The 13,825-nt window shown below is 42.5% G+C and overlaps 1 protein-coding gene across 2 annotated transcripts in view; it reads left to right on the top strand.

Annotated features, from left to right (window-relative positions):
• Positions 1 to 1,378: 1,378 nt before the first annotated feature.
• The window catches only part of LIMCH1 (LIM and calponin homology domains 1), a 366,296-nt gene continuing 353,849 nt past the window's right edge, over positions 1,379 to 13,825 (top strand). Inside the window, exon 1 of one of the 2 annotated variants that reach the window (XM_036762932.1) lies at positions 1,379 to 1,621. In XM_036762932.1, the coding sequence (XP_036618827.1) occupies positions 1,535 to 1,621 (87 nt within the window). In that variant the 5' untranslated portion in view covers positions 1,379 to 1,534. The remainder of the gene's footprint in view (positions 1,622 to 13,825) is intronic. The other variant, XM_036762933.1, reaches the window with a different exon arrangement.

The following is a 13,825-nucleotide window of genomic DNA, read 5'->3' as shown; positions in this document are numbered from 1 at the left end:
CCTAGCTAGCCCAGGGATTCTTAACATGCATGATGGACTCCATCGGCAGTCTGGTGAAGCCTGTGGACTTCTCAAGGGTGATGCTTTAAAGTACATAAAAATAAAATATGTAGGATTACAGAGGAACCTAACTATATTGAAATACAATTATCAGAAATATTTATCTAGCTAGGGATCCCAGGTTAAGAACCCCTGGATCTCTAAGGCTGGTCATTTTCAACTCGAGATCCCAGGACTCCACAGCGCTAGTCAATATGCTTTGCAGTCTACATTTCATTGTCTACACCCGCAGGCCTCCCTCCCACCCCCCCCACCCCCCCCCAATCTACTTCCTTTCTCTTTTCTCCTGGATCCCTGTTCCTGGATTCTGGCTTCCTCCCTTCCACTTTAGAGAAGGGGGCTTGGAGAAGGAACTAACTGTGACAGCAGTTGGGGGTGAGGGAAATTCAAGACTATCTCTTCTGCTGCATCAGACCATCCAACCTGTCACTGGAGTAACAGGAAAAACAGGTAAATTCCACTTTGGTTTCGGTACTTGACCATGGGACTGGAGCCCAGAGTCTGGGGATTTCCCAGTGCCAGACCAAAGGCCTTCGCAAACCTCATACAAGCTTCAGTCACCCTTGGCCAGCCGGCCCTTCTCTAGGAGCATGAAATACCTGACTCTCCCAGTTAAAAGGAATGGCCTATGTGACGACACAAATTCCAGTAAAGAAAAAGAGAAAGGTCATTGTGTGTATGATGGTTTTGCCTTTTTCTTCTTCTTTTTAAAGTGATCCAGTTGCTTAAAGCGGCCCCTGGACAGGTCAAGGGCTGTCGCTCCTCCCGCCTGCAGCCCCGAGAGGCCGTGGGAGAGTGGGACGCAGCTGGCTCTGTCCTGCAGATGCAGGCGGACACTGTCACTTCTCCGTGTCCCCCGGCGGAGGCCGCCCGCCCACAGCCGCAAAACTGTAGCACGCCCGGGTGTGCGCCCCGCTCTTCCCAGGTGCGGGGCCGGTCCCGCGGTTCTCCTTCGCCCTTGCCCAGGCCGGTGCGGGCTTTGGAGGCGGGTGACCTCCGCTAGAGGAGGAGGAAAGGAGGCCGGGGGGTGGGCACCGCAGTAGCGCCGCTTGTTTATTTTTAGGCGGTGGGGGTGGGGGGAGGAGGAGGAAGAGGAGGAGGAGGAGCGAGAGAAGGTGGGGAGCAGGAGCTGCGTCGCTGCCTCCCAGCGGGGACCCCGCTCACCCCGGCGGAGCGCAGCCGGCGCTGGGAAGTGCCGCTGCAGCAGCGTGTGCCCTCCCACCCCCTCCCCCAGGCCGCCCCCGCCCCCTCGCCAGGTCTCCCGGGGCGGTGTTGGCAGTCAGCCGGCGGCGGCGGCAGCGGCGGTGGTGGCGGTTGTGGAGGCGGCGGTGGCGGCCTCTAACCTCTCCCTCCAGCTTGCTAGGACCTGCCCTGGGTCAGGATAGGGAGGGAAGGGGGGCGCCGAACGACCCCTGCGTCCATTCTCCCATCTTCAGCGGCGGCCGAGTCTGCAGAGGACCCGGGGCGTTTGCAAATGGCTAGTCTTGGCTTGGGTCTGGAAGAGCTGCAGCACGACCCTCCCCCGGAGCCCGCCTTCCACGAGGCGCAGAAGTGGATCGAGGTAGGTGCCCGCCCGCCCCTGGTCAGGCTGGGGGAGTGGAGGAACAGGCAGCCGGGCTGGAGCCGGACATCATCATCCGTGCGGGCGTGGGGAAGCAGCTCCGGGTCGCCCAGAGCTCCCGCGCTGCGACTTCGCTGTCATGTTGGCAGGGGGAGTCTCCTGCGGAAGGACACCTGAATGGGGAGGGGAGGGGGGTGCACTGTAATTGTAGCGGGCGGAGGGGGAGGGAAACCGGTACTGTCTCCCGAGCCTGGAAATCTCAGCTCCAGCAGATTTCCGTGCTCTGAGCCGTGCCTTTCTCTGCGCGATCGAGAAAGCGCCGCAGGAAGAGAGGACCCGCAGATTCATTGGTTTGGTGCACATCCTTTGCATTGGAGGTGTTGGCTGAGAGCCAACCAGATTTCCAAAGATCCACCAAGATTTCCAAAATCTGTCTACTCCTCGCTGTAGTCTACAGCAAGAGGCTGACGCTAGGTGCTGAGGACCGGGGGTAGGCGGGGAGAAGAGAGAGGACCCCAACTATAGAAGCCTTTCTCTACCTTCCTATGTTGTATTTAAGGGACGCAGTGACCCAAACTGAGGCTCTAAGGACGGATATGGCTCTACAGTCTGAGGCAGCAGAATACCTGTAGACCCTAGGTCGCAAAAGTAAAGGGGGAGAAGGTGGCAAGGGGTTTGGAGCGCCCTTTTTCCCCTGTGTTACTAGAGGTGGAATTTAGTTGTGCCAAGAATCCAGAATTTTTGCTCGATTGTCATTTTTTTCACTTCTTACTGAATAAGGTGGTAGGCCGGAGAAATCCGTAGAATCACTCATTCCTAATCTAGGAGGCTCTGACCCACTTGAATTGGGTTATTCTGATTCACGATGAATATCAGATGATGTAGACCTCAAGTTTGGAATGCCTGAAATAGCCCTTTTAGAGGATATGCAAGAGGACCCCTCCCCCCCCCCTTTTGGGAGTGAAAAGTAAAAGGAGAACCTTTGTACTGGAGATAATATAATTAGTTGTTTGTTATTATTTTTAACAGCTTTTGGGGTTGTAAAACTATTAGTTTTTTAGGTTTTTAAAAGATGCACAATTGTCGATGCTGCTGCTTCCCTTAATTAGTTGACATGAGGTGAAATGCACAGTTCTCATTTGTCACTGATTGGGGTTTGAACAGTGATTAAGCATTTCAGAGTTCTAGCCTGCTAACCTCCTTTCTACGCAAAGTCACATACATATACTTATGTCCTAGGATATTACTATTGTATTGGGTTCTCTGTAGACTTCCTTCCAACTACCCAAATGCATGTTGGACCTAAAGACATTAGAACCGATGTCCCTTACAGATATGCCCAATTAAACCTTTATTCCTTCGTGTAAAATCCTCCGCTTTTACTTCTATTTCTATCAGTTCACAAGCATTTATTGTAGGTGCTGGGAATACAGCAAATACAGAACATGGACAGTACTTGCCCTCAAAAGGCTTACCTTCTACACAGCTGACTTTAGAAGCAGCTTTTATTTTTTAAATAGAACTTAATATTCAGTATGTGTAATTTCTAGAATCTTTTTTGGTTTTTAAGATTGCTAGAAAGCCAAAGCATTTACACCAAACAATGCTGGCATTCACAGTTCTTGCTGGGAGGGAGGGAAGAAGAAAGTCTAGTACCAAAGGCTTTTATGTGGCCTTTCATTTTTATTTTTTGACACTCAACTAAAGAAAATTCCTGTTTTGATAAATACTCTTTATTACTGGCAGCAGTGGCTGCCACATTTGTTTGAGACACATGTGAAGCACCTGTAATAACTGGGTTAGTAGACATCTGGATAAAGTATCCAGATGCTTTAACTTAAATTATTTAACTTCCTAGGTTTAAAAAAAAATCTCTTAAGTTGGGGCAAAAACACACTTTGAGAGTATCCATGGCATTATTGTGGTAAATGGTCTGTACCATGTTTCTTTATATAGAAATAAAACTGGTGCAGCTGCCTTTTAAGTGAGGTGTAATTCAGATTGAGTAATATCTTGAAGCAGGTAATTATCAGATTTTGCTCTGGTTCTTCAGTTAAAAGAGTAGGTTTGTTTTTCGGGGGTGGGGAGGGAGCACTTGATTTTTGTCACATTTCCTTCGGCTATGTACATAAACTCCTGTGGAGGCCCATCCTTGGCTGCCTCTGTGTTGTCCTTGATCTGCGTATTTATGTCTACTAAGATATGAAAACTAAAACTGGACTTGTTAGTAGAATTAAAGACTTTGTAAATGCACCATACCTGGTTGTGGGACTTTTCTTTTGAACCCTGTGTACATTATTAAAAGAGCATATCTCCTTTCATTTACAGCATCTCCATTTCATTGAAAGGGTATCTTCACTTCACAAGGGTATAATAAGCTGCTACCAGAGGGGGAAAAAAGAATCTGCCATAGTTGGTTTGTAGTGGTTAACAATCTTGAAATGTTAATGCTGAGTCTGCAAACCAGAATTAACCCAAGAGCCCTAACAGATGGTTTTGGCGAGCCCTGCCCTTTGAACAAAGCTTCCTAGGCTAATATAGTAATATAACTGCTAGAGTAACTCCTGGGGGTATTGTTATCTTCAGACGATCTCATCTTCTCTAGTAGCTGCATTGTTCTCCTGCTACATCCTCATTATTACGGCTTTGTTTTTACGTGGTTCTCTTAGTGCTAGGTTCCCACCGGCTGTTTCTGGTCAGGAATTTCACCATTTCCTAAGAATGCTTCCCTATGTGGAATAGGTTAATAATAAACAATGTTTTGATTTTTGCCTACATCTCGCAGCCCTTCTACTTTGTATATGTCGGCTAGAGAATATTTATTCTTAATACTGATACTTGAAAAAAAATTAGAAAACCAGCCCAGGGAAGAAATTCCAGTAGAGATAACTCATTAATGAGGACTCTCTGAGGCTGTGCAGTCCTGCCTTTTTGAGGAATACTTTACTGGGCAGGAAACCTGGCAAGGGAACTGTGGGCTATCTTTTACCACGGCTGGCAAAGGTCGGATTCCAAATGGGAGTCAGACTTAGAATAGGCGAGGTTGATGTGGGTACAGATAGTGTTGCTCAGCGACACTTCCAGCAACTTTTAATAGCTCTGGGAGCAGGTTGAATATTTTACTATGGGTTTTAGGAGAAGAAAGGCAGCTCAGAAAAGAAAAGGTCAGTCAACATTGACCTTGCTTAGGATCTTCAGACTTCCCCAGTTGTGGCTAGTTTGGAAAAAAAGTGTTATAAATCCCAAATTCTAGTGTAAAAACATAAATTAAAACTTTCCTGACATCATCTCAGCTACAAACAAAGGGTATCTTGGGATAGAAATGAAGTTATAAGCTGCATATTACTAAAACACAATAACATTATTTTTGGATTAGAGGAAAGTTTTAGTCATGTGAACTCATACAATAACTTCTGCTATATTAAAGCATATAAAATTACCCTGTAATATTTTAAGATAAAGATGTGCATACTCGATGCATTCTATGCTAAACAGTGACAAACAATAGGAACGATCATATACTTGACTATTTTTGGCCCAGGATTCAGAGGAACTTTAGTGAATAGAAACATATGTATCATTTCTTGCTAAGAGAATCCTCCTGGGCTGCATTGTTTAGACTAGAAGTGTTTTATAGTAGGTATGTGATTTCCACCCCATTTTTAAAATAATCCTTCATTAATTTACATTTACAGATAATGAAATTGAGACCCAAGAACATTTAAGTGACTTGCCCTTAGATTACACCTCTGTTGTCAGAAATGGAATTTGAACTCATGTCCTCAGACTTCAGAACCAGTGCTGTTTGTCTCATAGTTCCTTAATGATTCACATTTGTGACTGGGCTGCTAGGGTTTTGGGAAAGGCTAGACTCTGTCTACATGGGTGTAAGGACTTTTTCCAACTCTTTACTTATCCTTAGGAGGTTTGTTTGTGACCCAATTCAATTTTCACATGGGTGGAGAAATTAGTGCCTCAAGCGGAACACTTGGTTTGATCATTCCCTAATCCCACCCCACCCCATGTGGGATTATTTTCTTCTCTCAGGTTGGGTTTGGTTCAATTCAAATAAGAAACAGAGAGAGAGAGAGAGAGAGAGAGAGAGAGAGAGTGAGTTTGGGAGGGAGCAACTAAATTAGTAGGCCACTTTAGCTCTCCAAGATTGAATTTTTAATGTTACTTGGCAATGAAGAAATGCTTGTATGTGTCTAACCTTTGAGATAATCCAGCATTTAGTGATCAGTAAAGTATTAAATGACTGATGTAAGTACCAGAATGAACATGTGTCATTTGTCATTCATTCTAATTCTTTACATCTGTAGGGTTTTGAGGACTTTTATAACTTTTGGTTATAATCAAGATTTAAGTTTTCTTCACTGTCGTCTTTGGAGAGCCAAGGGATAGGAATAAAACCTTTTTGGCTGGATAAATAGAGGAAGTAGTGATCCATGAATGGATATGCAAATTAGACTATAATGCATCTTTCTGACAATGACATTTAAATAGTCTGAGTTGTTTGTATACATGGGCTGCTGTTACACAATACAGTCACGTGATTGGAGAACTGTGAGGTCCCAGTCTTTGAGAGGGTTGGGATAGGAGGTGGGGCTGGTACTTCTTGCCTAGGAGTCAGCCTGGAGACTGATTTATCATCATGGACTCCAGATGGGCAGAGCCAGAAGTATTGGCTATTTGCAGCAGAGTGGGCAGGATTAGGCTTGTGCTCCCAACAGCTTGGTTCTCCTGGCTCTGCCTACACTTGGCTGACTGAACATAATGGAGCTGCCATCCCGGACATCTGGCAGCGGCCTTCCCTGATTACAGTCAGTGCTAGGTGGGACAAGGCAAGATTGCAAGCCTTTGGCAGCCCTTGAAGGTGCATTGTCAGTTGATATTCATGATCAGTTGGTGATTACAGCTACAGAATTAAAAGAAAAAAAGCTTTATTGACACCTATTGCTTTTATATCAGTCATTGCTTGCTATTTCCCAGCCCCCATACTTCCTCATTGAACCTTCCTTGGGACGGCTAACGGCATCTGACCCTATGTGGACTGTTGCATTCCCTACTTGTCCCCAACTTCTGGGATTGAAATTGGTCATTACAATTAATCAGAATGAGTTGCCTTTCTGTGCTATTTTCGTTTACATTATTGTATTCATTGTGTACAGTGATCCTTTGGTTCTTCTTCCTTTGTTCTCTTAGTTTATGTATGTCTTCTTGTGTTTTTCTGAACTCATCATGTTTGCTGTTACTAAGAAAATGCTAATATTCTTTGACATTTCATGTAGCATATTTTTTTCAGCTATTTCCTAATCAATGGGCTTCTCTTTGTTTCCATTTTTTTGGTAGCTGCTGAATTCCAAATGAGTGGCTTATAGTATGGGAATGAAGCTGGGGGGTTGGGGACACAGGGTAAGTGGAACTGGCTTTCCCATTGATGGGTAAATCTGGAGGAGAAGCATACATTCCACGTTTAACCATATGAGGTTTTGCCATGTGTGTTAAAAGCCTTTCTGTATACTAACCAAATATGTGTCTAGATGGATCTTAGCAAGATCTCAGATACATGGAGATCATTTTCAGGAGGTTATCGTTCCCATTTTCATGTAGAGATGATAGCATGCCATTCTGTCTCCTCCATCTCCTGCATCTCCTCCTCCATCGCCTTCAGTCATTTTGACAGGTGCCTTAAGGTAGGCCCTATTCAGTTGTGCCAGTGATTTCAGAATGGCCTTTGGTCAGAATGAAGTTAAGAAATCAATCAAATATTGAGGATATCTGATGTAAAGAGGCTGGAATAAGAAGAAGAACCTTGTTTAAGGGTCCAGTGAAAGAAGATAATGGATGTAAACCTTTAAGTACTATAAAATGCCAGTTATTGTTATTATTTGCTGTCTGCTAAAACTTTGAATACCATGAGTACCCTTGCTTGTACCTCATGCTTCAAAAGTGGAACCTTAGCATGAGAATTACTTGTGCCTTATCTTACCAATTTCCCTCTTTCGGCTTTTTTGCTTCTATTCCTCTGCTGATGGGGAGAGGGGCAAGTTTAGGTGGTGAAATGAAATTTTATAAGTTAACCATTTCATTGTTGTTGGGTTGGTTTTTTAGTCATGTCCAACTTTTCATGATTGCATTTGGAGTTTTCTTGGTAAAGATACTGGAGTAGTTTGCCATTTCTTTCTCCAGCTCATTTTACAGATGAAGAAACTGAGGCAAACAGGGTTAAGTGACTTGTCCAAGGTCACACAGCTAGAAAGTATCTGAAGTCTGATTTGAACTCAGGAGGACGAGTCTTTCTGGCTCCAGGCGCAGCACTCTATGTACTATGGCACCGCCTAGCCGCCGTTGTTCTTTTGCTAAAAGCACAGGTATCTTATGAAATGGACACCTCTCCGAAATCTTTCCTGGATAGTCTACCCTATAATGCTGTCTCTTTTCTGAATTTGTACAGTATTTATTGTCTGTGTCACATATTCTGATAGTTGATCATATTTTCCCTTATATACTTCATTTGTTTTGTTTATCTTTCCCATGAGAGTGTAAACAAGCTTCTCGAGGCCCAGGATGGTGTCATATACCTTTGGTGTTATTACTTATTTTACTTCTTGATTTTGGGGTGAAGGAACATCGCTTCTGAGTGACCCCTTGTTTAAGTCCAGTTAGTCCTCTTGACCTTTGACCCTAATGGTAATAGCTGACATTTATATAGCGCTTTAGTTTTTAGAAGCACTTTATGTAATAGTGTTCTAAAATTTTTTATTTTTTTTTATTTTTTTGGAGGAGGGGAAGGCAGGGCAATTGCGGTTAAGTGACTTCCCCGAGGTCACACAGCTAGTAAGTGTGTCAAGAGTCTGAGGCCGGATTTGAACTGAGGTCCTCCTGACTCCAGGGCCAGTGCTCTACTCACTGCTCCACCTAGTTGCCCTGTGTTTTAAAAATTTTAAAACTTCTACGCATGATTTTATTTGATTCTCATGATTACACTGCCAGGTGGGTAACACTATAGGTAATAGTATCTCCATTTTACAGATGAAGACACTGAGGCTTAGAAAGGTTAAGTAACTTGTCCACCGACAGTCACACAGAACCAATAAATGCTGAGATAGGATTTCGATCTATCTTTCTTCATTTGACTCTTAAGTCCATCACTCATTTCACTAAAATGCACACACATCCAGCCCTCTGGAACTATTTCCTTGTGGCTCTTTGATTTCCATGGAGAACATTCTTTCCTTAGAGAATTTTACCTGGGGCAAGTCAGTTGTTAAGTTCAGTCAAAAGGTGTGCTCATAGAGGAGAGCAGTTTGATGGTCTTAGATATCCAGGCTCATAGTCTGAAAGCTGGTTAATTTGCAGAAGGCTGTTTTGTGACCTGGAAGAATTTTGGCTCACGTGTGAAGAGGCTAAGACCTTATGCTTTAGTGAGACTCTCATGATGGAGGATTAAATCAAATAACGTGTGTGTGTGTGTGTGTGTGCGCGTGCGCGCGTGTGTTGGTTGTTGGCTGAATTTTATTGCTGGATCATTGTCCAGGTTCATTTTGAGCCTAATTTAATGGTGGAAGGTTTTCCCGCCCCCCTCCTCTTACAAAGTACCATCTTTTGACTGATAGTTTTTGGGGGCTATTTGCTTAAAGACGTGGGCTGGAAAAGTCCTCCTTGTATATTTGAAGCAAAAGGTCAGTAGGTTTTAATACACTAAAGAATATTTATATAGTGCTTAAAATGTGCAGAGTACTATACCTATCTTACTTCATTGGAACAATCCTATGAGTAGGTGATCTTGTTATCCAAATTTTATAGATGAGGAAGCTCAGTTTGAGAGAAATTAAGTGACTTGCTCAGGGTCACACAGCTAATTCATGCCTTAGGATTTGACCTTGGGTCTTTCTGACTACAAGTTCAACATGTCATCTGCTCTACCACTGTAATGTCAAGCAAAGTGGGACATCTTCATTGTTTCTTTCTTTTTGGGTGCTTCTCAGCACTAAGGCAATCAAGTGCCTTTGATTGAGTCTTGCCTTTGTTTGTCAGAAGGCCCACACCCTTTTGCTAGTCATGAGAGGTGTGAAACGTGTGAAGCCCTTGAGAGATGTGAAGGGCTCTGATCCTGAAAAAGTGTGTATATACTCTGAGGTTAGCATTTTGTTGGGGCTCCCTCATTGAAAGAGTGTGGAGACTCTGGGTAGCCATTAAGGAGCCCCCCTGGCTTAGAAAAACCCAGATGTTGGTGCTTCTCTCTCTGGTAACTATGTATGTAATGTCTTGGCCAGACAGCTAGAAGCCCTGTCTGCTGATTTGTGTTTATTTGCTCTGTTTATATAACTTCTGCTTGCAGTTTCTGTTTTTATTTTCCCTGAAGTTCAGGGTGCTGACTTTTCCCCCTGAACTAAGTGAATGATATATGTATGTTTAATTAAACTGAGGTTGTAAACCCCTTAAAGTTGCTTTGCTTAGATCAAAGAACCCATGGTAGTAGCCCTCCTGTGCCCTGGTGTTATTGGCCTTACGCAGTCACAGTAGTGGCAAGTAGAATTGTTGTTACAACCGCCTGATGTGTTTCTTCTGATGCCTCATTGTGTGGTGCTGTGAACCTAGCATGATTCCATGCTAGTGGAACACATACTGTTTCACGCCTTACCAAGCTAGACAAGCTTCAGGTCTACATTAGTGATATGATAGACTGTCTCTATTATCATGGGATCTGAACCTGCCCAGCCCATGTTATAGGGGTATAGCATGAGAAACTTGGTCACTAGGTACCAGCTTGTTTTTGGCTGTAGAAACTCAAGAAACCACTAAAAGGGTTATGATTTATGTTTTTAGAGAAACTGTCTACACCCAGTGAAATCACAGATCATTGGAAATATTGACGTATATGTTCTCAGTGGAAAAATACCCAGAATTTCATCTGCGGGTATTATAATTAAAGAGGTAATGTCAAAGGAGAAAACTAACAGAAAAAAAAACCCCAAAACAATGCTTGTTTTAAAGTATTTGAGAAGGTCATCCCCCTCTTCCCGCTAGTAAAATCCTGAATGACATAGGAAAAAGCTGTGAAATGGAAAAATCTTTAGGGAAAAAAATGAGTGACACAAAGTTGGAAGGTTTTGTGTGTGAGGAAGGATATTCAGTTCAGTTTGGCTGAGGTAAAATTCCATGACTGTTACTGAGGGCAAAATTTTGAAGCGCAAGGTCCTCTTGCAGTGAATTCTGTCTCAATAGCTTTTGAACTTCAGGATGGGGGAAGAAACAAGATGAAATCACGTATTGATGTGGCATACTTCAGGGAAACCTTGACTGGAACTTTTTCTCATCTAAAAACTATTTTCTAGGATGGTTTTAGCAAAAAAATTTTCTTTCTCTATTGTGCCCATGAGAACAGACTCAAAAGGATCCACGACCTTCTTGCTGCGGATGTTTTCTCCAATGGCTTACTTAGATTAAAACCTCTCCATGACTGTCCATCGCACTATATTCTTTTCCACGTCCTCTCTTAAGATCCCTTCACAGAGGGGTAAGGGTAGGCTCAGCAGCAGTGGGTTTCCTTGCTTTTTATCTTAAGGGTACCAGTGGAGCGCTTGGATTATTGAACTTTTATCACTTGCTACTGCCACATAACCAACTCATATTTTTTTGCTCTTACATTTCACTGATGACATCCTTCAGTTCAGGTTTTTTCCCCCAAAAGTTCCTTCTTATTGTTCAGTTGTGTCTGACTCTTTGTGACCCCGTGGACCATAGTGTGCCAGGCTATTCTGTCCTCTACTATCGAAGAAGTCTGTTCAAGTTCATGTTTGTTGTTTCCATGACACCATCTGACCCATCCTCTGCCATCCCCTTGTCTTTTTTTGCGTGTCTTTTCCAGTGTCTTCCTATGTCTTCTCATCATGTGACCAAAGTATGTAAGCTTCAGCTTCAGTATTAGACTTTCCTGTGAATGGCCTGAATTAATTTCTTTAAATGTTGACTGCTTTTGATCTCCTTGCTGTCCAAAATTCTTCTCCAGCACCACAATATGAAAGTGTCAGTTCTGCACCCTCAGCTTTCCTTATAGTCTAACTCTTACAGCAATTCATTGCAACTGGAAAACCATGGCTTTGACTAAGTGGACCTTTATCAGCAGGGTGGTGTCTCTGCTTTTTAGTATACTGTCCAGCCATGAAGGAGGCTGAAGCAGGCACTGTGGACGGCTTTGAGTTTGGTCAAACATTGAAGACACCAAAGCCATGCACTGCATCTTGGGCTATTGCCAGTGACCCTGACTTTTTTCTTGCCACTGGACTTTAATGACTGGAAGAGAGAGTGAGGCTGATGCCTTTGTGCAGCTCTGCCTCACTTAAATCCAGTTTGCTTGGAAGTCAAGACATCACACCACAATGTCGTTGGTCCTCTTCTAAATGAAGGATGAACAACAGGGTGCCTAGCATGTGGTAGATACTTAATAAGTAATCCATTGATTGGTTGAATTTAAAACCATTCTGACCTACTTCAATCTCATGACAAGTTTTTTGCAGACTTTTTTCCCCTTCTACTGCTTAATCTTTAAACATACTGCTTTCTCCAAATAATCTACTTTGAATCTATGTAGGGAACAATTTTCCTCATAAACAAAATAGTAAAAGAGAAGGGGAGAAGGACTTAATTGCATTTTTGTTGTTACTTTATAAGTAACACACTGTAAAAAATATCTTAAACTTATTCTTTGTCAACTGGAACAGCCCTTATCTAAATGTGGATTTGTAAAGTTATTTTTGCCTCTAGTCAGCACTGATTTTTTTTTCTTAAAGTATTACTTTGTAAATTTTTATTTTAATGGGTGACTAGTACTTGAGAATATTAAAGACACAGTAGTAGGATGAACCAAATAGTTTTCCATTTCAATCATTTGGAAATTTACTTTTAGCTATGTTATGATTAAGAAATAATAGACTAAAGTACTTTTTGTAGCTATAGGTCTATACTTCATTTATTGAGAAGAATTATAATTTTTAAAATATGATGCTGCTGCATTTGCAGACAACCCAAGAGGAAGGGATGCTGTTTGTTGGTTTGTTCTAAACCAGCAACTCCTAAGAAGGTATTATATTTCTATATCAGCACTTCAACTTGATTGTATTTGATTGAAATGTTAAAGGTATGACATTAAAAAAATATACTGATGAGATTTTAAACAAACACTTAGCACAGTATCTGGCACATAGTAGGTGCTTAATAAATGTTTATTGAATCAAATTAAATTATTGAATAAACAAGCATGTGGAGAAGCTCTGTTAAGTTCTCCCTACATGTGTCCAGTGAGGAGCTCAAAATTATGCCTGGAAATAGATTTGACCTCATAGTCCAAAATTGTACTTGATAGCTGAATGTAGACTTTACTATTTAACAAGTGTCTACCATGTGTAATGCAGCATGCTAAATACTGGAAGAAGTATGGAGAGGTTAGTCATGGTCCCTGCCTTTAAATAGCTTCCAGTCTAGTATAGATACAACCTGTCTGTATAAGATTGCCCTGACCAAAGAGTACCATTTCTAAATCACATTATTAACACATTGTGACTAAAATCAACTATGAAGTTGCAGCCTTGCCATAACATTATTCGATAATTTAATTGCCATTATAACATTTAGGGCCTGGTTCCTATGGAACTAATTGATCTCTGTAGCTTTATTTACTGTGATTTTTTTTACTTTGTGTTTCTGTAAAATGAATTAATGTTAGATGGGTTTTACCTGTGCCTCACAGGTGTTTCGTTACATGTTCCTCTCATAGAGATGGCGTTGCACTGAAGCCTCAGGGGTCCATCTCGGCCTTTGGCTTCCTGAGCCTCATTTTGGTTCTTTCTCCAGTAGAGCATGCTACTAATATATGTACCAGAAGTGTAAATTAGAGTCTTGCCCTGAGATAGAATGTGAAACAGTGCAAAGAACGATGGAATTTCGAGTCCTGAGCACCCTGCCACTTCACTTACCTTGTCCGGTCCTTCTGCTTTTCTGTATAGTAATGAGGTGGTTGAAATAGACAATTTCTAAAGTCTCTTCCACCTCTAAATCTATGATCCTATTTTCCTTCAAACAGCTGACAGTTTAATTTGAGAATAGGAATATGAAAAATGAGAGAACACTACGACAATATGGGATGAAGTGCCTGATGGAGTGATGCCGACTCCAAGTGCTACAGGTCTTTAGAGAAGGAAA

This window comes from Trichosurus vulpecula, chromosome 6 (assembly GCF_011100635.1).
Source record: "Trichosurus vulpecula isolate mTriVul1 chromosome 6, mTriVul1.pri, whole genome shotgun sequence".
Taxonomy (NCBI): Eukaryota; Metazoa; Chordata; class Mammalia; order Diprotodontia; family Phalangeridae; genus Trichosurus; species Trichosurus vulpecula.
Note: the sequence above shows the minus strand (reverse complement) of the source record. Positions and strands in the feature narration are given on the sequence as shown.